Source organism: Carassius carassius, chromosome 7, assembly GCF_963082965.1.
Source record: "Carassius carassius chromosome 7, fCarCar2.1, whole genome shotgun sequence".
Classification (NCBI taxonomy): domain Eukaryota; kingdom Metazoa; phylum Chordata; class Actinopteri; order Cypriniformes; family Cyprinidae; genus Carassius; species Carassius carassius.
In genome coordinates this window covers 9,225,802-9,251,665 of record NC_081761.1, presented here as the reverse complement: position 1 = coordinate 9,251,665, position 25,864 = coordinate 9,225,802, and the positions used below count along the sequence as shown (strand labels likewise).

Here is a 25,864-nt window from a genome sequence, read left to right as displayed (position 1 = left end):
GAGGCAGAGAGAGCGCGCAGATACCGCCAGCCTGTCTTCCTCGACTACCACTGCTGCTGAGCATCTGCACAGCATCACGATGTCACAGAAGCCTCCTCCCTGCTCGGCCAATCAGAGCCCAGCTACCCTCGGCCGCACCTCCCACTGCAGGTGACAAGAGGAATGAGCCTGGAAAGGAGAGGAGATTGGGAAATCAGAGAGATGGAGGCATGAGTATCTGGGATGCGGTGGAGCCAGAGATATTCACCGGAGTGAGACATATGACACGAGGAGACTGATGGGAAATGGGACAAGATGACTTCAAAAATGTGAGGGATGGAAGATGGAGAGCAGATGAAAGGAAATGCAAATGACGGAAGGACAAAAATACACTTTGGAGGTAATCAAATGGAGATATACTGTACATGAATGTAAAAAGAGGTTTAACTGAGTGAAAGACAATAGTATGGGAAAATAAGGAAAACACGAAAGATGCTCTGAAATCTTGTTGTGTTGCTCCACCTAGTGTTTTTAAGATATTACTACACAGGAGGATGGGAAAGTTTAGGATTGCACAATAACTACTCTGTCAGAAGTAAAAAAAAAAAGGAAATAGTAGATCTACAGGCATAAATATTTCTAGTCATGTGAACTACTTGACTGGTTTTCTATAAGGAAACGAGGTAACTAGTTTTTTTTTTTTTGCCAGTTTAGTAATACAGATAATACACGTTTATAGTGTCATTAATAAGTGAAAGTAAATAAAGTCTCAATAAATAAGCTGGGATAGAAAGACAAAAACGTGCAAATTAATAACTACAATTTAGCAACATAATTGGTCTCTCTCTTTTTATTTATTTTTAGCATGGTGGTTTTTATTTAATGAGTAAAATAAGCTAACCCTAATCGAAAACCCCTTTCGAAAGAGGATTGGATTTCTCCCGCGAAAAGTCACCAAGCTACAGTAAGCAAGGTCACGTTACGCTAAATGTGTCCGCACCTTATGGTTATTAAAAAAGAGTATGAGGGTACGTATGAATGTAAGTAATTTATAATGCATTAATATGAACCTAAACCCTGTTAGCACACAGTATTTGGTGCCATGGCACAGAAAACGCTTAAAAACCTGTTAGCCTATAAAACAGTTTAATAAACGCTTATCAGAAGTTAATGTAACTGTTAATTATGTACTCTCTTACCACTTGTAGCCTACAGTATAGGCTACTTATGTAGGCCGATGAATTGGATGCAGAATTCAACTTCATAACCAGCTGACAGGAACTGCGTTAAGTCACATCTCCCAGGCAGGTTAACTTTGCCTTGGCTTTCTGGTCATCTATATATTTTTTTTTTTTTTTTTTTTGAGAGTACCATTAGAGGCCGCTAATATCAAATCAATCTTCAAAGAGATGTTTTGGCAGAACAGTTACAAGAAAAAAAAAAAAGAAAAAAAAATCAAATTATACACACACACAGCAAGATATAGGTGCTATAACTGTGAGTATTATACGTTGCATAATTAATTTTGAAGTATTGCATCACTTTGACATAAGGACTTTTGAAATCCCCTCTCAAACGAGTTATAACCTGTTGCACTGCAGTAGTTTGCAATTGTTAAACTTGGGGAAAGGGAAGTGCTTTCTAGAAAAAGGAGTTGTTTAAATGCGGTTAAAGATTTTCTGCATGCATCTGCATTTTTTTTGTTTAAACACCTCATCCTTGGAAATTCCTGCTAATGACATCTTTAGAGAGTCTGAAATTAATTTAGAATGATGTCATAACCATAATATGTTTATAAATTATAATGAAAATAATATACTATGCAAATAATATATATATTTTTTTTTATAATATAAGGCTTTAAATGTTTTAGCATTTTTTCCTAAACAACACTTTTTCGTTTTTAGAACTCACTGTTGTTTCTACAGTAATCTTTTTTTAATCTATTCACTTAATTTTTATATTATTTCTAAAATTATTTTACAAAAAAGTCATTTCTACCGTATTAAAACAACACTGATAAAAATGGTTTTGTGATGTAGTAATTACTATGGAAAAATAAATGTAATTTCTACATAAAATAATTTTGTTTAGGCAATAATTATAATAATAATAATAATAATATAAATTCTATATTAATACTATAATTAAGCTTTTAGAAATAAAAATGTTGGAACTTATTAGTATATTTTACTTGGAATTGTGTTCTTATATTTACAAGGATTCTTTAAATAAGCATCAAAATTATGATCCCGTTGTTCCCATTATCCACTGCACGGGGCATGAATAATTAATACGGTTAAATATTTTGCTGTTTTCAAGTTGTATTTTGGGTCATTCTACAGAATCAGTGAAAACTGCAGTCCCACGAAAAAAACTAAAGGATTTTACTTCAAGACTTTCAAATCTTAGATGTTTACTAAGATTCTTTAATTATCTATTGAAAACCACAATAATATGTATCAGTTAGCTTAATATATATATATATATATATATATATATATATATATATATATATATATATATAAACTTATTGTCAGGAAACATTCCTATCTCTCAAAGCTACAAGGTGTGTAGATAGGTCTGAAAGTCAGAAAATCTGTGTGTAACTTGAAGGACTGTCACTACCGAACACATTTTTTCTGCGATTAAGCACACTTTTTGGATGCTATTCAATAACACTTAGTTTGAATATGTGTTCCACTGTTCAGAACTGTGCTAGCTAACCATGTGCTGATTTGCATCTTTGAGGTAGGCTCAAAAGTATCTAAAATTCCAAAGCTTTCTGAAAATACAATAAAAGAATTAACTGCACAACTACTAGAAATGTGTTCTTTGGATAGTGTACAATTTGCATACATACAAAATATGTGGAAAATTATGTGTTATTTTTTTTTGTTTTTTTGTTTCCAATACTCTGACTTTGCACCAATTCTGTAGAATGGCCCATTTACACTGTTTTATGTTAAGTAAACGTAAAATAATTAAGTGCTGAGTCTGAACTCTTAAATTTACTTATTGCCTCTGGTAATTTTGTAACTAACATCTACTTAAAAAAATATGGGTGCAAAAACTTGCAAACTTACTTTTTTTTTTTTTTTGTGAAACCTTTTCAGTAATCACTGTGTCCTCATACCCTGTTCCAGTCTTTAATCTGTTTGCTAATTAATCTAGATTTGGATCATGTGTGGTGTGTCTATTTATGTCCACTTGACATTTTCTAATAGCTATTTGGCAGGTAGAAGCAGTTAAAGACAAGAGTGCAAGGTCATTAATAGTTATCTGGGACACTAATCCTGTTGCCTGAATGGGCATAACAGAACCTCTTGGTGTTATCTCACGGATTAGTTTTATGTAACAGATTAGCCCCCACCACCACTGTGCAGAATTTTGAGGTTAGTGTAGCTGGTGACAGCAAAGCTTAATTCTCTGACCTTCCTTGGATACAGACCCGGGCATCAGTGTTTCGCATCTCTCTTCATCGCTCCTTCAGAAAGGCCCAGCAACTTCTACATCTTCATTTGGAGAGCAGAAAAGCGAGAGAAAACATGCCATGCCTGCATTCGGAGTCCCTGCCCTCTTTGCCTGCTGAAGGGAAGTATGGAGTCACCTCAGCCCGCAGGGGGTCTCAAGGGTCCAGATCCAAGTCAGCCAAAAAGGGTAAGAATGGAGAAAAGGGTTCGTGTGTGGAGAGGAATGACAGCAAGAAAGAACAGCGTGTCATCACCAGTGCTGGGTGGTTCTTCTCACCTCTCTGGACCCCAGGGGCCAAAACCCAAAGAATGGGATTCAGGATGGGAAAGGACAGCGAGAAAGTGAAGGCATGGCTGGATGATCATTCAGACTCTGCCAGATCTTATTTTAGCAGATCCTCAAGGTGAGCATTGTAGCTGTATCTGTTCTGAGAGAATATTTACAAGTGACATTTTGTGATTGATGCATTTTTTATGATGTTTTTTTATTCCTTATGTCTTAAGTTCAAGCAATGCAAACAGTAGTTATACACTCTTAAGAAAAATGGTTGTAAGTAAAACAAGATTAAAGTTATTTGTGGTGCTAGAACAAACGACTGGGAGGTCTCAGCTTAGTACTTACAGATATATATATATATATATAAAAGTTTTGAAAGAAGTTTTAAGCTCACCCAGGCTGTATTTATTTAATCAAAATATAGTAATATTGTGAGATATTACGACAATTTCAGATATTTTCTGTTTCAATATGATTAGAATTTATTTCAGTGATGGCAAAACTGTATTTTCAATGTCAGAACTGATTTTCTGCTCAAGAAACATTTATAAAATCAGTGTAAATATTTTATTTAATTTGTCAACACTTTAATGAATTTTTAAATGATAAATGATCTCATAAATGATCTCACAGACAGCAAAAAGTCTGGCTTAATTTAATAGGAATTTCTATTTAAACTGGGTCTTGTTGATCTATAACATAAGATATTCTGGTGACCGCCCATGCTGGTCTTTTTTTTTACAGAGGTGGCTTCATATTATATACTTTAGACATAGCTGTTCCCAAAGAATTACATTGCCATTTAACCTGCTGCTTTATCTCTTCTCTTCTCAGACATTGGATGCATGGCTGTGTAGAAAGAGCCCAAGCTGCCCAAACCCTCATAACTGAGCCAAGATCTAGGTTGACTATTCTTGGCAGACGCAGGGTTTCCCACCCCCTGTGTGGGCCCTCTCGAGGACATGTGCACCCTTCCACAATGGAAAGACCACACTCCTGCCTTTCTGTCCATCAGACTGATGATGCTGTGTGTCTGGATCGGGCCTGGGGTCATTCTACAAACTCTCCATTTTCACCTTGTGTGTCAAGGTCAAAGTGTTTGCCACATTCTCTGAGCTCCCCAAGACCAGCAGGACAGTGTATGAGAGGCGAGTCCTGTAACTTCATGATGCGACTCTTTGGTGGTCTGATTAGACCTCTACAGAACAAAATCATCTGTCGGATCCTACAGCATCTTTCTGAGATCACTCAGGCCCAGCGCTGCTGTCTCTCCATGACAACGGTGGACAAAACAGGTGTTAAGTGTTTGGGTCCTCTCTTCCAATCAGATGAGGAGTCTGTCTACGGTTACACACAGGCAGAGTGGGACAAGTGCATTATGGGTTACGTGGTCAGCACTGGGAGGCCACTCAACATCAGTGATGCCCGTGAGGTAATAAATGAGGGGTGTTTCGTGTCAAGTCTAATCTGGGCTCAGAGTCAGTTTAGGTCACAGGTGGGCTGTGGTCCAGGATTCCCCTTGTAACAGAAACACTAAGACTACTCAGGCTTTCCAGGACTGACCTGAACTAATTCTTTGTCCTAAAAACAGATTGTTTTAATCCAAGGTGCTTTAAGTTTGCCATAATGTTCCAAGTTATTCAGAGCTTATCTTTAACAGTTTGATCTGACTTTAAAGGTCTTACTGCACTATTCAATAGATGCAAATGTGTAAACAAATAAATATGCCATTTAGATTTCAGTATTTACTTTTTTATGAATGCACTGATATTAATAAACAGCCAATACCTATATACAGCCGATGGCCCATAAATTACATATATAGTACATTTCTATACTGTTTTGTTTAATTAAAATTAAAATTAAAATTAAAATTAAAATTAAAATTAAAATTAAAATTAAAATTAAAATTAAAATTAAAAAATAAAATAAAATAAAATAAAATAAATAATTTATATGCTACAATGGAATGTATGCATTCCAAAATAATACATTACAGTATGAAGTAAGCTTTAAGCAGATAAACCAATAATTTTTAAATAAATGAAATATTAAAACACTATATATTAAAATATTAAAGGTCTAAATAAATGAATATTAAAACCAATTTTTTTTAAATGCTACTCTGAAAAACATTTGAAGTTGCATTTACTTTGAAACCATTTTCACAAATATTTACAAAGAAACAGCAAGCAACATATTTAATTGAATGTGTAATTTAAAAGTAGTAGTAGTATTTTCTTGTAAAACATGCTCTAATAATCTTTGTTTCATCTGCAGCTTCGAAAAAATGATGTTATACAGTGCAGTTTAATTTATGCCTTGCTACATATTGCAGTATTATGTGAAAATGGAACATCATTATGAGGTTTGATGAAGAGTACATTTAACAGTGTTATATATTAAACATTACTTCGAATATATACTACAAATATAATCTCAGTGTATAAATGGGAAATGGGCATGCACAAGCAAATATTTTATGTTGACATACCAATGATTTAAAAAAGAATAACGTATGATACCAGTATAATCATGTGTATTTTTATTAGAGAAGAGCAGGCGTGGGAATAAGGGATGAAATTGTGTGTGCTTGCAAGTCTTTAAAAGCTTTGGGACATGTGCGTGGGAAGGGAAATCCTACCCTGATCTAAGTTTTAAACCCTGAATTGGCACTGTGACAGCTGACAGAATGTGAAGAGAAATGAAAAGCAAAGATAGTAATATGTGCTGAACTGGTATTTCTCTCTCAGAAGCCACTTAATTCTTATCTTTAGGCCTTTCAACTTCAAACCTTGTTTCACCTCTGTAATTTCTGACATTTGCCTGTGCAGTCAGCCATAAAAATAAATACACTGTCATCACCTCAGAAATAACATAGTGATGCAAGGTTTCAAATTGATGTGGTTTACTAAATCGACTGAATGATTGATTTTAACTGTGCTTTAATAGGATCCAAGATTTCAGATTGAACTATATGAGAGGGAAGAGGACAGACCCACAAGTATTCTCAGTGTGCCTATCCTGAACCACAAAAAGGAGGTTGGACAATCCTAGTTCATCAATTAATATATTGTCCTTATGTTATATGTCCAGATTAGTATTTGTACCATTAACAAGACTGATTTTATATCTTTTCTGCATTATATTTATATTTGTGATATTACATATTGTCTGTTAAGGAAGTGGTCAATTGTATATTGGCAGGTTATAGGTGTAGTCATGGCTGTGAACAAAAGCAGACCAGGCACATGTGTAGGCAGCTTTTTCTCAGAACAAGATGAGAAAGTGAGTATTTATCATAAATAAACATTTTGCCTTTCATTAATCTGAAATTAAATAATACTGAGCATACATAAAAAGTTGTATTGGCATAGTGCATTGAGCATGAATATAGACTAATTGTATGTGGCAAGCCACATATCTATAATAAATACCAAATGCAATTTTTTTTCATGTGACTTGACTGAGTCAAAGAATGAGCCATCTTTTTGTCTCTAGGTCTTGTCGTCACACATGGTGTTGTTCGGACTGATCCTGGAAAACAGCCAGCTGTGTGAAAGTTCTGAACAAGAGCGCAAACGCAACCAGGTGTCACATAAGACTTTCATTTAGACACTAAAGTGACTTACTCGCTCATCCAAAATGATTCTTCTGAAGAATACATAACATTCTTATCACAAATAACTTTTCCTCTAGCTTTTTCTCTACTGTATTGGGAAAGTGATGATATCAAATACTGTATGGGGTAATAATATGGTACTAAGATATATGTAAACATTCACCATAATGAATGATTAACTTACATCTAGGGATTAATCTTAAACTCACTTTTTATAAATCACTGTGGTTATAACTGTGCATTTGATTGACAGGTACTTTTGGAATTGGCCCAACTGGTGTCACATGACTACCCCTCAGTGGATGCCATGCTCGTTAAACTGGCTGCTGTCATCCTGCCAGTTACAAAAGCACAATTCTGTACTGTTTTCATCTCAGACGACAGCTCCACGGTAGTACAAGAATTAATACAATTTATGGACAATGATTCGTTGTTAAAACAAAAAGGATGCTCTGTTTGCTTATTGGTAACTGAACTTCAATTCTGAACTTGATACTGAGAGATCTGTGTTTTTTGTTGATGTCTTGCAGGGGCCTTTCTCAAAGATGGTCCATATAAAGCATAAAGAAAGCAATTGCTCCGACCAGTGTTCTACGTAAATAAATGTTTATTCATAATTTGATCATGATATACACAAAATAACAAGTACCTTGTTTTTTTAAGCCAATGATGTTGAAAGTCTACATAATAATAGTGTTCAGTATTGCCATTTAATAATAACAAACAAAAAAGGTTTAACATATTAGTTATTTGTATGTACGTATATAATGTGTTTAGCATAGTTAAATGTGTAACTGTAATCTTTAGGGATTATGACGACAATGACATCAGCTACATGTATGCCATGCATGTGCGAAACTCAATGAAGACACTTAACATTATCAACAGAGCTGTAAGTTTATCTGATTAATAACTTTGTCACTTTGCTAATTATATAATATTACTCATAAGTTAACATAGTGCTGGTATAAATATTGTTTCTTATATATATATATATATATATATATATATATATATATGTGTGTGTGTGTGTGTGTGTGTGTGTGTGTGTGTGTATGGTCATGCAGAATAAGGCATTAATATGTGCATTTTAAGTATCAATAATCAACCAATATGATAGTAATATGCATGCTAATAAGCAACTAGTTAATAGTGAGAATTGGTCCCTTAACTAAACTGTTACCTCTTTTTTTTCTCCAAGTCCCAGATTTCCAAGCTCTCTCAGATCAGGAGTTTGGTTGGCACACCTCTGAGAGGCAAACAGAGAGATAACATTATAGGTAAATATCCACATTGTAGATCCAACAAACCAAAGCTCTCAGTCATCATGCTTTACCAGAGGATTTTTTTTTTTTTGGTTTGTTTGTTTGTTTCAGACTTTTCTATTTTATATACTGTAGCTCATATACAGTAAGAATATAGTGCTATGCATTAAACATGGAAAACATAGTTAGTTCAGATTATTTGATTTTGAAAGAATTTGACCAATTAAGATACAAATAGAGGCCATTCTGTGCATCTCTATAGGAATTTAGACGGCTGATAATGACATTGGTATGAAAATAGTTTGTATAGACAGCGTACATATTCTTTTTTTACGTTTTCTTCTTACAGGTGTGTGCCAGCTAGTCAATAAAATGGCTTTCACTGAGACAGAAGTTTTTAGTCGAGCTGATGAGCACTTCCTGGAAGACTTTGCGGTGTACTGTGCTCTAGGATTACAAAAATTAAACACGGAACAGAGGGCAGATAAAACCAGAGCAAAGCTGGCTGTGACTAAAGAGGTAGGGAATGCCATCACACTCTTTTTGAGTCACTGGAAATCACTTTATACTGTAAGAATAATGAGCAAGTGATCTGAATACTGACTCAACAATCACACAACACCAGGATTGATCTAGACCGAAAAATCTCATATTTAAAAGTTCTACAGATTTTAGCAATAGAAATACAATGTTTTTCTTTTTTCTATTCACACTGTGTATGTATATGGGATTGTGTGTGTATGTTTGCACCTACAGGTCTTATCTTATCAAATCTCTGCTTCACAAGAGGAACTTGAAGCGTTGGAGGTAACCATTCAAAAACTCTCCTTCTCCTTTTATTTTTCTTTAAAAAGTACCTCCAGCTGTTCTACATTTGCACATGACTGACTTAACTCAGTCATGTGCAACTGTTGTGTAACTGCATTAAAGCCAGAATATTGTGATGTGATAGCCAGAACTTGCAACTTCCTGTGGTTAGAGCACATTCTTGTGTATGTCTGTGGTTTTTTCAGTTGCACTTGAACACAGTAGGCCTACATTTTTTTTTCAATGTGTCATTTAAAATGTCTTAAAAATGTTCCCATTTCCATTCACTTTCTTCTCCTCTAGGAGGCCGTCATCCCATCAGCAGATGTCCTCCGTTTACTGGATTTTGGGTTCAGTGATTTTGATATGTCTCAGACTGCCATGACTCAGGCTGTTGTGCGCATGTTCCTGGATCTCAATTTGCCCCAGGAGTTCAGCATTGACCACAAGGTTTCTGGTTTAATCCTGCTCGGCTCCTCTAGCTAATATCACTAACTACCAAGCTTTGAGCAATACTTTTGTGTAAGCTGTGGATTTAGAATTGGTATTTCCTTTTCTTATTCAGACTCTGTGTCAGTGGGTTTTGAGCGTACAGAAGTGCTACAGAAGCAATGTGGTCTATCATAATTGGAGTCATGCATTGCGCACAGCCCAGTGTATGTTTGCCATGCTGCAGACAAAGGAACTAAAGGTCAGAATTATAATCTGTTGATAAACAATTTGTCCTAATCTTTTAAACTCAGCGTTGCACATTGGGTTAATAAATTAAAAGGTTTATTCTGAGAAAACTGGATTTAGCAAATTATTAGTTCATTAATCCCTGCCCTGCCAAATCTCTGATATTTCATTGCCCTCACATATGGTGTCATTTCAAGCTTGCTTAATCTCTGATGTTCTTTAATCCAGAGTAATTTTAGCAGTCTGGAGGTTCTTGCTCTCATGATTGCCAGTCTGTGCCATGATCTGGACCACAGAGGAGTAAATAACTCTTACATAGAGAGGTAAACTACACTACTCCAATCACCACTGTGCAAAACAACATTCCTTACCATGCTGTTATATGCATGTCTAAAAGTATAGTGTTTCACTGGCCTAACAAGTTTTTGAATGTGTTTAAACATGTATGAATGCCTTTGTAATTTATACAAGGCCATTTATGATTTTTAAAATGTGGCAAGCAGTTTTTGGTACCACTCTGTAGTGCTGTATCTGTATTTGAGATGCCACACTATGATTTCTAATTAAAAACTACTTGAATAACTATTAAAGAACTCTTACTGGGACACTGGCTGCTTATCATAAATTAAAAAGCACATTCTGTATTAATGTCTTACTTTTCAAGACCTTATTCTAGATCCTTAATCCTACCCAATTCTTACCTACTTTACTAAGTATTAATAAGCAGTTATTAGGAGTATTTTGAGGTCATAGTTAATAGTTAGTTAATAGTGAGAATTGGACCCTAATCTAAAGTGTGAGCAGAATAATTTGTGTAGTTTGAGGAATTCAGCCAATCACAGCCACTTGAGGAATTGAGCCAATCACAATGCATTGGACAGCTGGCCAATCAGTGTACACCTCGCTTTTCAGAACGATGAGCTTTGTTAAAATTTACATGTTTCAGAAAGGTGAGACATAGAGGAGCAACAATAATGTATATTATGTGGAAAATAATGCTTTTTTTTTAAACCGCATAAACACAATGCATAACACCAAATACACAACATAATGTTCTTTTTAGCAAGGTCATATGACCCCTTTAACTTGTTGAGGTTGATATATGATTCAGAAAGTAATTAGTAACTAATAATTAATATTTTATTTTAGATTAACTTACCCAACACTGTTAAGAACATAATACCTTTACATATTTAAACAATGTTTCATTGTAAATTGCCTTATTATTTTGTATTGATAAATTACGTTTTGATAAATAGATACAATTTTACAGTCCGTTGTGCATTTTTGACCCCCTATTTTTTATTCTCTTTCTCTCTTTTTTCCCTTTCTTCCTCTCTCTTTGTCTTAGGAGTAAGCAGCCACTGGCACAACTGTATGGTCACTCGTCTCTGGAGCACCATCATTATGACATGTGTCTTCTCATTCTCAACAATCCCGTAAGATCCATCCATCCATACATACATACATCCATCTATCCATAAAATCCATTCAATTCATCCATCTTGTTGTCCATTCTTCCAGCCATAGCAACCATCCATCCATCTTGCTGTCCAATCATCCATCCATCCATCAATCTATCTATCCATCCATCATTCACCCATTCATCTATCCATCCATCCTCCATCTTCCCATAACATCATATGTTTATAGCATCCATCCTTTCATCATTCACCCATCCATCCATCCATCCATCCACCCATCTATCATTCACCTTTCATCTATCAATCCATCCATCCTCCTTCTGTCAATAACATTATCCATCTATTTATAGCATCCATTCATGCACCAGTAACATACTTCTATCCATCCATAAATTCATTCATATTGTTGACCAGTCATCCGTTCATAGCATCTATCCATTGCATCCATCCATCCATCCATTTATAGCATCAATCCATAACATTCTTTTATGAGCAGAACGATACGTTAGACTTATGGATCCATCTGCAGGCTTTTATTAGATAAAGACATGGTCAAAAACAGGCATGGGTCAAAACAGTTTCAGATAGTTATAATCCATGGAACAGGCAAAAGAGTAATCCAATAAAAAATCCAAGGTCAAAATACATGGGTAGTGCAAAGTAAGGCAAGACAAGACAGAAACAAGACAAGGTTACAGGCTAACACTCAGTCTAAGCAATAATCAACCATGTGTTTGTGGATGTATGCAACCTTTATAGTGTTGTAAAAATCCACCCGCCGGCCCAAAATCCAGTGGCCTGGTCAAAGGTTTAATGGGTATTCTGTCTTTTACTTGGGCTTCTGAATTTATCAGGATTTAGTTTAAATTTTAGTCTAGCTCCGTGTACAATCTGACTCCAATTTCACGTGATCATTCAATTTTAGCAATATTTCTATCAAAAGCTGATCATAGATATCAATTGTTTAAATGGAAATCCCATACTTTCAATTTTTCATTCATTAGGGACAAGGTATCGCACAGGAATTGCACTCAGCTGAGTCAGTTCCGAACTTACTCAAAGGATGCAGAATAGTTACAATACCTTTAAGTGAGATACACCCTGCATGCTCATAACAAAAATGGATTTTTTCCCTATAGCCACGAGAGCTACACCGTGTTAAGTCAGAGACAGTCAGAAATCTGAAGCACCTAATAGTGTTCCCCATGGTTCATCCATTGATGCTGAATTATGATCTGTCATGAACACAGACATTTTTCAAAAGAGATCAGAATAAATCAAATATAACAATTTATTATTTGCCAGGTAAAATTGTATCATGCCAATTACATAATGAAACAATTAGAAACCAATTTAGAAAAGATAATGCATTTGTGAATCTCATTGTAGCCGAATGGCAATTCTATGCTTCTCCACATGGTTCACTGTAACTGTATGGAAAATAGCCAAGTGTTCCACGCAGGAGACAAACAAATTTAACATAATCACACATGTAACAGTTATCCTAATATAACACAAGACACACTGTCCAGAATGCATAGCATCAACAACCTTTCTCAAAAGTATCTCAAAGAACACTTACAGCAAGTAACCATGTTTTTTTAAAGAATAAACTAGCCTATGTGCACATGTAGTAGCACAAACAACTATACAGTGTGCTCTGTGGGCACAATGTGTTTAACACAATTACATTTTTGAATCATACCTGACACAAGCGAAGAGTACTGGTGCAAAGCTCCAGAGACTCTCACACACTGCATGGGGGTTTTTCTGACTACAGATTCCCCAAAGTAATGTTTTGTCACTTCCCTTTTATACTCAGAACAGAAACAAGAAAATCTTCAAATCAGTTGTAAAAACATAAAAACCTTTTGGTTTGTTAGATTCTCATGACCCCAGGATTGCACCTGACCAGAGATAGGAAAACATTCTCACAGACCCTAAAGTGGGACACACCTGTAAATGAGGAAGGAGAACAGTGTTGTTTGCTCTCTTTGAAGATTTCTTCTCCAGATTGCCACATGGCATCTTTTTTGTGTGAGTTCCTGAGTTTATGGGCTCACAAGGAATTAATTTCATAAGGAAATAATTTCAATCCTTTCAGTGTCCATGATAGGAAATAGTTGTGGTGCAATAATGAATTCCTTGGCAGGGGTTTATGGGAAATTAAGTCCTTAGTGAACCAAGACAAAACCCCTTATCATGACACATTGTTTCATAGTATCCATCCGTTCATAGCACCCATCCATAGCATCCTCAGAATTTGTCTATCCATCCTTCTATCTAGCATCCATTTCACTAATTATTTATAAGTTTATGAATCCATGTCCATGCACAACTTCTTAAAACCCCTCAACATTCTTCTATCTCGTGCAGGGCAGTCAGATTCTCAGCTCGCTCTCATTGAATGAATACAGGGCCTGTGTGCTAATGATTGAGAAGAACATTCTTGCAACAGACCTTGCTGTCTACATAGAGTAAGCATTTCTTCATTTTCCAGTTCAAGCTGGAAACACAGCTGTTCACACAAAATACATTAGAACAGAATTATCTTTATTTGATTAATTTTCTGTTTGTTTATCTTTAGGAAAAGAACTAAGTTCGTTAAACTTGCTCAGAGTAACAGCTGTCTTTGGACAGATGATGGACACAGAGAACTGCTTAGGTAAAAATATAAAACATATTTTTTTGAAGAATATGCACATTAATGCATGATATTCATACATTCATTAAAAAAATGTGTTAATAAAAATTTTATTTCACCTGATCCACATTGTCACGCAAACCAACAAAAATCAGCAGATATTTCTTATACTTTCTTTTTCTAACAACACATAAACTCTATACAGTTTTTGCTTACTTTTATATGCTCTCGTTAGACCTAACTGTAACATAGTGCAAGAACAGGAAACTTTCACCACATTTGATAGTTTATGGCCACTTCCTGTCTCTATATTAACTGATGTTCTCGATCTGAATAGGTCAATGCTAATGACAGCAAGTGACATATCTGCAATAACCAAACCATGGCCAGTTCAGAAGCGGGTGAGCATTTCCCACACATACACACACATTTACATGCATGCATGCAGAAACACCACAACACACATTTACATCCATGCATGCAGAAACACCACAACCACACATGCATTTAAGCACACACACACACACACACACACAGAAACACACAACAAATTTCTCTTTCTTTCTTTCTTTCTTTCTTTCTCTTCTACTTGGCAGATTGCTGAACTTGTAGCGACAGAATTTTATGCACAAGGAGACAGAGAAAAGTATGAATTAAATATTCAGCCAATGGTAAGTCTGTAAGTCTATACCTTAAAGAGTTACATCTTTCTCTGCAGTTAGTACTTTTTTGTAAAGGAAGATATTAAATATAAGAGGGAGTTTTTTTTGTTTCAGGTGTGTTGTTTAATCAGAAGATTTATATCAAAGTTTAATCTCTTTCTCACAGCATGTGATGGACCGTGAAAACTCCACTCGTTTACCTCACATGCAGGTTGACTATATTGATGGGATTTGCTCTCCGCTCTTTGAGGTGAGGGCTTGCCTGCACACATCCTGTTAGAAATGTGTGCCAGTATGTCTGTTAAAGTGAGTAAGAGACATTGCTGCTGCATGCCTTTGTGTTGCAAAATAACCATTCAGTCTGTACCTACTGTCTTTTTCCTTTTTCCCAGGCCCTGGCCAGCATTTGTGAGTCCTGTTCACCTCTAAAAGAAGGCTGCAGAAGAAACAGAAAACATTGGCAACAGCTGGCAGATGGCAAAGAGGAAGAAGAAAGGATAAAAAAATGAAAGGAAAAAGAGATGGAGAAAGAGAAGAAGCAAGTTAAAGCTATGTAAACTTTTGGTGAACCACTCAGAGAGTGGACCAGTCCAGCAAGACTCAAAGTCTTATCTGATATTCAGATTATTACTTTATATGAGGAAATTAAAACCATTAGGCATGATAGCAAGATATGATTTATAGCCCTCACTCTCTGGCTGCCAGTCAACACTAAAGCAAAGAAAACAAGAAAAAAGATGAAGAATTTAATTAAATAGTTCAATAATATGAAAGAGATGCAAAAAAATACACGCTATTGCATTGTTGGTTTATCTTTGTCAACACTGGTATACTGTAGTACAAAACAACTGATCATGCCCATCTATACTTGTCATTCTTGATTTTCAAATGAGCCACAGAATGTTTTTGAGAAATCTCACAAATTACTCAAGAGTAGTTCCTGGTTGGCTTTGTCACTCTAGTGAATCATTACTAAATAATGTTATAGTTAATTAATTTTAAATCAAAACACGTGTTAACATTTTATGTTAATTGGATAGCTCACCCAAAAAAAATTCTGTCAATAATTACTCACTTTTATGTCGTTCCAAACGCATAAGACCTTTGTTCATCTTTGACCCTCTATGGACAGCAACGTAACTGAAATGTTCCCAGGCCCAGAAACATTCGTTTTTTGGTGAACTATGCCATTAAGCTGTTTAGACAAGGAAGCACAACTTTTAATATATTTTATGGATTAATGATCATGTTCATTCCTCAAAAAAAATAAAAAAAAAATAAATAAAATTCTTTCATTTTTTTAAGTTCATGTGCTGGTTTATGAAGGAATTTCTAACAATAAAAATGTTTTATTATAAAACAATTAATGTCTGATATGTTTTTTAGAGCAAATTTGTTGTCTTGGTAACACTTGAGATTAGGGAATACTATTCACTATTAAATATTTGCTTATTAGCATGCATGTTACTAGGATATTAGCTGTTTATTAGTACTTATAAAGCACATATTAATGCCTTACTCCGAATGATCATATTCTAGATCCCTTAACTCTCCCCAATACTTAAACATAACTATTACAACAGCTACCTTACTTACTATCAATAAGCAGGAAATAATTGTTTATAGGGAAAACCCTTAGATAATATTGAATGTGTTCCCTAATCTAAAGTGTTACCGTTGTCCTTATTTGATATATTTGCTATCCACATTGTCTATTGCACGTTGTCCTGTTAATCAAAAATCCCAATCATGAATATTTGCTGTAATATACTGAGGCGACCAATATGCTGAAATGCTTGTCATTTTTTAACATGCAATGAAATTAGCAGCAGATAACTGGGGTTTGCCTGATGGTGCAACAGAATGGTGTTTTCTTTTGATGTGGTCACAAGTCTTCACGTGACCTGTGGCAAAATGTGCAGACTTGTGCATATACATGCTTGCCAGATCTACCTTTCAAACCTACTCAGTACATACAGGGCAATGCTTTTGGAGACTAACAGCAAAACAAGTTGCTTGCACATACAGTATACAGTAGATACAAATCTACTTTTTTTTTAGAACATTTAAATCCCCTTCACCATTACCAGGGAAGTTTAACTAAGTTCTAAACATAACTTGCATTTGCAGTAATTTTCATAATTACAACTAATGGAATTGATGTTATTATAAAGAGAAAGACAAATTATCTATGAAACATTATGTAGTGCTTTCTTCTATAATAACCCAAGATCATGTCAAGTCACCTTTATTTATATAGTGCTTTATACAATACAAATTAAAGTAAATTCATTGATGTCATCATCAGTTAAGTTGGCAGTGGCATGAAATCAAAAATCCATCACCGATGACAGAAATAGGCTAGAGAAAAAAACCTTGGGAACAACCATGCTCAGTCGGGGAGGCAGTTTTCCTCTGACCAGATGAAACCAGCATGGCATTGTTTAATTCCAGGCTGCAAAGGTCAGATTGCACAAATGACTCATCTGGTTCCTGTGGTCTTGTTCCAATGTAGTACCTGTCTAGTTGATGTGGTCTTCCCAAGGGATTTGTCTCTAGGGTGAATCTAGTTGACATGGTCTCAGCTGACATTCAGGGCTGTTGAGGTCATCTCTTGGTACTGATCCACCATCTGGTCTAGAAATAGACAGGATCTGGATGGCTACGGTGACCTTGGAATAAGAATTAAACAAACTAATATTAGTGTAGATGCCATTAATTATATGATATAGCGAGTGCATTTGGTGTTATGGGAATGGTTCCCAGTTCTGGTTGACCTAATTAAAGCTGCTTAACATTCCTTTAACAAATTTTAATTATAGAAATGTGATCATGTGTTATGTGTAAGCCAGCAGACGTGAAGGACTACATTGTGATATGAGCTCACACAAGTATTGACAAGCTAAATTTCAGGGCTTTCTAAAAAATTTAGCAAGTTTTTAAAATGGATTCAATGTTCAATAGGGAGGCAGTGCAGAGTTGACAGAACTTGTCTAGTATGGTCAAACTTCTTGGTACTAGTAAGAACAACAGCTGCTGCATTTTGGACCAGCTGGAGTTTGTTTATTAAATGCTCAAAGCAACTTCCCAATAAAGCATTACAATAATCTAACCTTGAGGTCTTGAACGCATGAATTAACCTTTCTGCATTTGACATTGAGAACATATGTCTTAATTTAGATACATTTTTAAAAAGAAAAATCAGTTTTACAAGTGAATGGTTTACAAAGTAAAGAATGCTGTCAAATAGCACACCTAGGTCTCTAACGGATGGCGAATAGTTAACAGAGCGGCCATCGAGTATTAGACAGTGTTTTATGTTATTACATGCAGAGGTTTTAGTCCAATAATTAAAACCTGTAGCTGTAGGAAAATACTAGGTATCCACTAGTCATCCAGTTTTTTATACCAACTATGCATTGTTAAATTTGGAAATTCATGTTTATTTAGGTCTCGAAGAATTATATAGTTGATCATCAGAATAACAGTGAAAGGTTACACCATGTTTCCTGATAATATGTGAAAAGCAACAGTCCTAGTACTGGGCCTTGTGGTACTCCATACTGTACTTGTAATCAAGACCCAAGAGTTAGAGGAAATCCTGTTTACAACAGTTTAACCTTATTTGGTAAAAGTAAAGTGATCACCGAGCCTTATTTTATTTACAAATAACAGTTTTTATTTTTAGTAATTCACAAAGTTTTTGGAAGTTATATTTTTCTTTATATATATATATATATATATATATATATATATATATAGAATAGAATAGAATAGAATATAGAAAAAATAGAATAGAATAAAAAATAGAAAAAAATGTGTGTGTGTGTGTGTTTGTCTGTGTCTGTGTCTGTGTGTGTGTGTGATGTTGTGAGTTTGGAGAATCCTTTTAGCAAAGCTAAAAGACAACATTTGTAAATATGTTAAATATAAAAAACAAATACTGCAAATTAATACAAAGTCATTTTATTTAAAAATATAATAAATAAATACATTAATATAAATACAACACTCAACACTTATGTGAAAAACACTCAATATTGAAGAAACTGTTTTAAACATCAATACAAAAAGCAGGACAATGCAAAATGTACAGGTTAAAATGTAAGATGCTGCCATATCATACATATTTTCATGCTCAAATCCACAGATGGCCTTGACATTCATGGGGCTTTGCTGCAAAACATAAAGGTATTTATTTATTAACATGGTTATTTTCTTGACAAATATGATGAGACCTGATACTTTTTATAACTTTGGATATCTTAAACACATGGTGAGAATTTACTGACACTTACTTGGCAATGATCTTCTCAATGACCTTCTTAACCCAGGGTGCAGTAGGGTCCAGACAGATCTCTTTCCCAGATATCTTCAGGGTTGCACTGTGTTAAAAATAAGGAGAAAACCCAGTAAGAACCCTACTTGTTATGTTGCTGCATTAATCTGGATCATTATGAATTCAGACAGTTTGTAAACTGTAAGTGTTATAGCATTATTAGTGTGAAACTCACATGATCTCTGTGTCTTTACAGTGTGAGTTGGGAGGGAAGAGCTCCACACTCTCTATGTGTTTTCCAATGCGTCGACTCTCAGTTTCAATGCAGCGACAGCGTGGATCTACAGCCAGACCGCCAAGACTCATTCCTGAAAGCAAAATAATAATTTTTGATCACATATGCATAACTTAAAAGTGTATTTGTACTAACTATGGATAATGATTACCAAGAAATACAAATATTGCAATTCACTTACCTTCACCAATGGTCAGGAATCCAAGGAAAATGATAACAGGGACTAAAAAGATTTTGCAGTGCATTCTGCCCAAGTGAAACTTTACAAATGGAAAAGAACAAAACGTAAAAGTAAATCTAGGGTTTGGTTGCTCAACACTTGAGGCGTTCAGTTCTGGTGGATACTGTCCACATTCTTGAACTTGCAGCTTTTAAAGCTCTGTCCTGGATATGAGTCAGAGAGTTGCGCAATATTTCAGGCTGGGAAAATTTGTGCTGACGTCAGGAGTATGTGAGCCTCATCGTGTCATTTATATGATTAAGAAAGTGTAAGTGAGCATCAGGATATGTAGAAATTATTCACTTTGACATGTCGGCATATTCACATTTCATGAAAAAAGTAACATATGGTCAAACTTACAAATCAAGAATTTTGCAAGTCATTACAAGTAATGTTGTTTACGCAGCTGTAAACTTTATTTACTCTCAAAAACTGGAACAAATAAATAAAACAAACTGAGCCACAAAGTTTTCAAAGTGGGGTCCAGAAATCTCACAACGGGATACCAAGTGTTCCATGAAAAAATCAGGAGAAAAAAAAATAATGCAAATAATTTTGTAGTCATGTATTTATTATTTACTTTATTTATTTGTAAGGATGTATTTATTTCTGTTATTGTATATTTATTTTTTTGTAAATATGTTTTATTTTCTTTATATTTATTTATTTTTGCATTATTTATTTGGTAAAAACCCCACTAAGGATCTCATTTAACCAACAGTAAAGTGACTGCATAAAACCTTTTATAGCATATTATATTATCATTTTATAATATTATTTGAATAAATATTGTAATATTATTTTGCATATAGCTACAAAAAAATATAACACGTAAAATGCAGTGCAAAGCTTTGTGTAGAACACAAATCTATCAATATATTTAAATGACCAGTCTGATTGAACCAATAATCGGACTTTCCAGAGGATGTGAACATATAGGCTAACACATTTGATTAGTTTGCTCAATCCTACTTCCCCTTACAAAAACAAAACAAAAAAATTGTTGTGGTAGATTTGTCTCATTATATTGCTTGGGAAAAAATACCATATTCCTGGAAAGCTACTGTTATATAAAAAGCTGGACTTCTGAAATTGAGTTCACTATTGTTTATATATATATATATATATATATATATATATATATATATTAGTGTTAACATGCTGAGACTGTTATTGTTGTAACTGAATTCACATTGTGTTTGATGATTGTTTATAACTGCATTTTCTGAAGAATCTTTGGTTATTGATTTGAAGGGGTCCTATTATGCTTTTTGAATTTTAGTCAGTGTGTGTGTATGTAAAAAAATCCCTTTTTTAAGAACTACAGTGAACAGCTCGTTTGGACTACAGCGTTTGTTTTCCGGGTTCAGTGATATAAAAATCATTAAAATAATGCCGCGTTCCAGGCAACCTGTAACCTGTGTTTTTCCAAACTTATACCCGTGAAAGTGCACTGGAACAGCAGTAAAACCTGTGACTTCCCAACCATGAACTCGTACGTATCCTTAACTAGACCACAACAGATGGAACTTGCTGCTTTGGCTAGGGGTGGGGCAGTACTGAAACACAGTCTAAACTGTTCGCCAATCACAGCACACTGGGATAGCTAACCTATCACATCGCATTTATTTTTTCAGAAGGCAGGCCTTTATCAAACCTCGAACTAACTAATCTAATCTCAAGGCTGGGGGAGAAAGGTATTGTAATAATGTAAATTATGTAAAAAATAATGTGTTTCTCGAAACAGCAAGCATTAAAGCATGTTCTCGTACACCCCAAAACAGATTCAAGACATTGTAAAATAGCATACTAGGACCCCTTTAAAAAAGTTACAATAAATGCAACAAAAATGGGCCCCCCCCCCCCCCCCCCCCCCCCCCCCCAAAAAAAAAAGACTGCTGCTAAACCTCAAATATGTCTCCCTTGGGAAAGAGTTTATCCAGTATTGCTTAATGTTTGTTTAAAAAATTAAACAGCCTCATTGTGGTCTCAAACTATTCTTTTAAAAGCACAATTGAAAAGTTGCAGTTTAAAAACAAAGTCATCAAAAAATAAACTATAGCTTGGCTTTAGGAAACATTTGCTGTGCAGGCTGCTAAAAGTTACCTGATTCTCAAATAATCTGCACATTTATTGCAATAGCATTGCAATGAAGTCTCAATGGCACTTTGAACAAAGGAGTATTATCACTCAAATTGTAACGGAGTGATAGCGACGTGAGACGTGCGGATCCATATGCAGGCTTTTATTCCTTGACTTGATCTAAACACAGACAGCGTCGAAACGGGAGCAAACAGGTATGGTATGGGCAAGACAAAATAAGAATAATCCAAGGGCAAGCAAGGGTCTCCAATCAACGAACGATATCCAGAGGGCTAAGCAAGAGGGGTAAACCAGAATCCAGAGCAAAGGGTCAAAACACGAGTAACAGGGCAAAGCAAGAAAAAGACTAAACTATGAAAACTATAAGCTGAAACAAGACTATGAACACTAATGAAAACTAGAAACAGAGACAAGACTATGAAAACAAGGAACTTAAACAAGACTAAGAAAACAAACATGGAATGGCTTGGTATCGCAGCTATCACTATGAGAGGGATATGTGCAGAACAATAATTGGCAGTGTGTGAAAGGAAGTCCAATGCTTATAAAGTGTGTCTGGTGATTGTGCTGTGTGTGTAATTGTTGGCAGCTGTGTGAGATTGTTTTCAGGTGGATGTGATTGGTGCAATGGAGCATGGGAAATCTAGTCCAGGGTCTACTGTGTAGTGTGAGAGTCTGTATTGTGGAGGATGACCTTTGGTGGTGAATTAACGAAGTTCAGTGACTGGATCATGACACAGATACTGTAACAAAATAAAACTTTTAGTATGTGTGAACCTATACAGTGCCTAGAGGTGTTGTAATGAAAAAAAAAACTATTACAGTACTTAAGTATTCTTTGGGAGTATCTGTATTACTTGAATTTTTATATTTCAGCAAACTTTTACTTTAACTCCACTACTTTTCCTAATTAAAATGTATACTTTTACTTTGTTACATTTCACCAAAGCATATTCTTTACACACTCATTAAAGGGTTCATATGATGCGATTAAAATTTTTCCTTTCTCTTCGAAGTGTTACAAACTCTTGGTGCATAATGAAGGTCTTTTTAAAGTTGCAAAGACTAAAGTCTCAAATCTAAACAGATATTCTTTATCAAAGTTAAGACTTTGCCACGCCCCCTTAAACGCCACATCTAAACACGGCCCCACATATCTATGTCACTATGTGGAAGTGTTTGCATAATGTCGCCCAAATGTTTGCTCAAAGAAAGAAGGCGTGGTTTCAGTAACCTCAGTTAGTGTTGAAGCAGCCATGTCAGAAAGATGCTTTGTGTATCTAGGCAAAAACACTTTATTTGGCTTTCCAAAATTAGATGCATTTAGGAATCTTTAAGATTACTTACAGAACAGCAACGCATTTTATGGAAAACCGTTTTGTGAACCTTGGGGACTGAGGAGGCTCGAGCTCCCGCCCCTTTAAGGTCAGACGTACCCTTAAGTACCCTTGTGGTCCCGTCTAGCCCCTGGTCCGTTATTTCTGCCGAGGGTAGGGGTGTGGTATATGAAGATTTTTGATCATGGATGATAAAAATGTCTCCACGATCTGCTTTTGAAGAAATATCATTGTATTGTGCAACGCACATTCTACCAGCTGCAGCCTGCAGTCCAACGCACCATATATTAACATCAGTGTTAACTCAGTGGTAGAGTTACTCTCATGGGACACTGCATTTATTAACAATGTATTAGATTTTAAATAAAAAATTAAATTAAAATTTTTTTGCATCTTCTTTAAAGCCTTATGGTTAAACGTTTCATCCATGTGCTGTTCTGACAAGTGCTTTTTCTGAACACACCCAAAAAAACCTCAAACCTTGCCTGATTACTGAACTTATTTATGTTTTGTGCTAATACTGTCAAACGCACAAGGTTTATGTATACACTAAGTTGTTTATGTCTAAAATGAAAGTAAACAACTGAGAGAAATGTATGTGTGCTTGTATATTAGATGCGTTCAGGTCTTAAAACCACAGTAGGCTTGTTATTAAATGCCAACTGTAATTAAAGGGATAGTTCACGCTAAAATTTTATTTATATCATTATTTATTCACTTACATGTTGTCCCAAACCTATAATAATTTATTTCTTGTGCTGAACACAAAAGAAGATATTTTGAAGAATCTGCATAACCAAACATTTGCTGGTTCACATTGACTTTGATAGTAGGAAAAAAACTAAATAAAAACTATGGAAGTTACCGTGGACCAGCAACTGTTTGGTTTTCCACCTTCTTCAAAATGTTTAGCAGAATTAAGAAACTCATTCAGATATAAAACAACTTGTGGGTGAGTGGGTACATGAAGGTATAAAAATAAAACACTAGCCTATTTAAATTTTTGGTTAAATTATTCTTGCAAAATAAAACAATGATAACATTCAACATAAAAAACATGATATGTTTGCTATATATCACCCACCCCTAGCCAAGGGGGGAACAAACCCAAACACCAGACCTAAAAACCCATCACTTGCCGTGATTGTGCTCTCGTAAAGCCATTTCACCCCTGCCCCTCCAGAGGACTGTGCACGCCACTGAAACTAAGGACAATATTAACTGTCTTTACATTTATTTTGAAAGAAGAAACTTGTGATTATGAAAAGGGGCATTATATTTTCAACGAGTGTTTGCACTGATTGGCCAATCACAATGCACTTGGTCAGTTGGCCAATCAGAGCAGACTGCACTTGTCGGAAGGAGGGACTTTGTAGAAAAGACATGTTTGAGAGAGGCGGGGCATAGAGGACCTAAAGTAATGTACAGTATTTGTAATGTATACAGTATATGTTTTTTTTTTTACATTAAAGCATGTAAACATATTGTGTTACACAAAATACACAAAATAATTATTTTTAAAAAAGCATCCCTTTAACAGTCACTTGTTGTCACCTACTGGCAGTTTTAATTTCACATTTCGACAATTTTCTTCATGTTTTATATCATTTCAAATATCAGTATTCAACGTATTATGTTAAAAACAAAACATTATTTATGCATCTGTGACTGCAGGTTAAATGCATCCATGTCACCTCTGAGATACACTGAACTATGTAAAAACATCCAAAAGCTATTTCAAATGCAGATTCCAGAAATGATTTCTTATGTTGGAATGAAAGACACTTATTACCGGATGAAGTGCTTCTTATTCTTCCCCATAAAATATAAAATGGAAGAAAGAGTTAAAACTGAACACAATCTTGCTACTCAAGCTGTATTAACATTTTTAATATAAAAATGTATTTGCTTCTTTTCCATTTTGCATTTACTTGTACTTTGACTTTCAATTCTTAAGTACATTTAAGAATTTAAGTACTTTACGCACTTATGTACAATAAATATAACATCATTTTAAGATTTTTACTCAAGTAATATTCTAAACAGTGACTTCAACTTCTACCAAAATAATTTTCTGGTAAGATGTCAGATTGATATCAGATTATACTTTAACTTAAGTATGGCTTTCAGGTACTTTATACACCACTGGTTGAGGCAGTTTATTAGTAAAGGAGACTGTGGTATGTTGTCACACACTTTGTACTAGATTAAACATTAAACAACAAAAAGAAGTCGGCTTCTGGAGAAAGTAAATAAAAAGAGACCATATAGTCTTACCAACTGAAAAAAAAAGTTTCTACCTGTTTTTCCATTAAAAAGTTACACTTTATTTCATGTTAACTTTTGGGTCTGGCAATAAGTTGTCACATAGAAAACCTGCTGTTTTTTGACAATGAATTATAAAAACATAACATATGCATAAGAATCAAACTTATTATACAGTAGTTTTCCTTCAGGGGTTTCAATAAATCTTTCAGGAGGAGTTTTGTCTTAAAGGAACAGTCCACTACTTTTGAAAATTGGCTCATTTTTCAACTCCCCTAAAAAAAAAGATAAACACAATGATATTACGCAGCACCTGAAAATAGTCCTTAACTAACTTCCAACAGTAGCCTATTTTTAGGCGCTGCGTAATATCATTGCGCCTGCTGCACCCATGGTACAGCAACAAAGTTCCTTGATTATTACACCGAAATGAGAGTATAGTTTCTAGTCATATCTGCCTAGAAAATTGCTACTTTTCATTTTGTGTCTAAGTACATGATGTAACTACAGAAGAGTCAAGTTTTAAATAGAAAA

The 25,864-nt window shown here is 35.0% G+C and overlaps 2 protein-coding genes across 2 annotated transcripts; one reads left to right on the top strand and one right to left on the bottom strand.

Moving 5' to 3' along the window:
- Positions 1 to 6: 6 nt before the first annotated feature.
- On the top strand, positions 7 to 16,133 carry pde5aa (phosphodiesterase 5A, cGMP-specific, a). The gene is made up of 22 exons (XM_059553756.1): positions 7 to 379; positions 3,473 to 3,856; positions 4,564 to 5,161; positions 6,682 to 6,771; positions 6,937 to 7,017; positions 7,231 to 7,320; positions 7,605 to 7,742; positions 7,882 to 7,946; positions 8,159 to 8,243; positions 8,553 to 8,631; positions 8,966 to 9,135; positions 9,373 to 9,423; positions 9,727 to 9,873; positions 9,989 to 10,114; positions 10,330 to 10,424; positions 11,453 to 11,540; positions 13,902 to 14,002; positions 14,113 to 14,190; positions 14,507 to 14,570; positions 14,766 to 14,840; positions 14,998 to 15,081; positions 15,224 to 16,133. Exons 2-22 carry the CDS (start codon positions 3,528 to 3,530, stop codon positions 15,338 to 15,340), a joined length of 2,751 nt encoding a protein of 916 aa, XP_059409739.1. The 5' UTR covers positions 7 to 379; positions 3,473 to 3,527; the 3' UTR covers positions 15,341 to 16,133.
- A 2,648-nt stretch (positions 16,134 to 18,781) lies between these two features.
- On the bottom strand, positions 18,782 to 19,755 carry cxcl8a (chemokine (C-X-C motif) ligand 8a). The gene is made up of 4 exons (XM_059553755.1): positions 19,587 to 19,755; positions 19,346 to 19,478; positions 19,130 to 19,216; positions 18,782 to 19,007 (listed from the first exon to the last, which is right to left on the bottom strand). The coding sequence occupies exons 1-4, from the start codon at positions 19,648 to 19,650 to the stop codon at positions 18,995 to 18,997; spliced, it is 297 nt and encodes a 98-aa protein (XP_059409738.1). The 5' UTR covers positions 19,651 to 19,755; the 3' UTR covers positions 18,782 to 18,994.
- Positions 19,756 to 25,864: the final 6,109 nt, after the last annotated feature.

Excerpts from the sequence above, each read along its gene's own strand:
- pde5aa (XM_059553756.1), top strand. The coding sequence starts at position 3,528 with ATGCCATGCCTGCATTCGGAGTCCCTGCCCTCTTTGCCTGCTGAAGGG. Across the intron at positions 10,425-11,452 it reads AATAACTCTTACATAGAGAG|GAGTAAGCAGCCACTGGCAC; the intron begins GTAAACTACACT and ends TCTTTGTCTTAG. Across the intron at positions 14,003-14,112 it reads GACCTTGCTGTCTACATAGA|GAAAAGAACTAAGTTCGTTA; the intron begins GTAAGCATTTCT and ends GTTTATCTTTAG.
- cxcl8a (XM_059553755.1), bottom strand. The coding sequence starts at position 19,650 with ATGCACTGCAAAATCTTTTTAGTCCCTGTTATCATTTTCCTTGGATTC. Across the intron at positions 19,479-19,586 it reads ATTCCTGACCATTGGTGAAG|GAATGAGTCTTGGCGGTCTG; the intron begins GTAAGTGAATTG and ends TTTTGCTTTCAG. Across the intron at positions 19,217-19,345 it reads TGTAAAGACACAGAGATCAT|TGCAACCCTGAAGATATCTG; the intron begins GTGAGTTTCACA and ends TTTTTAACACAG.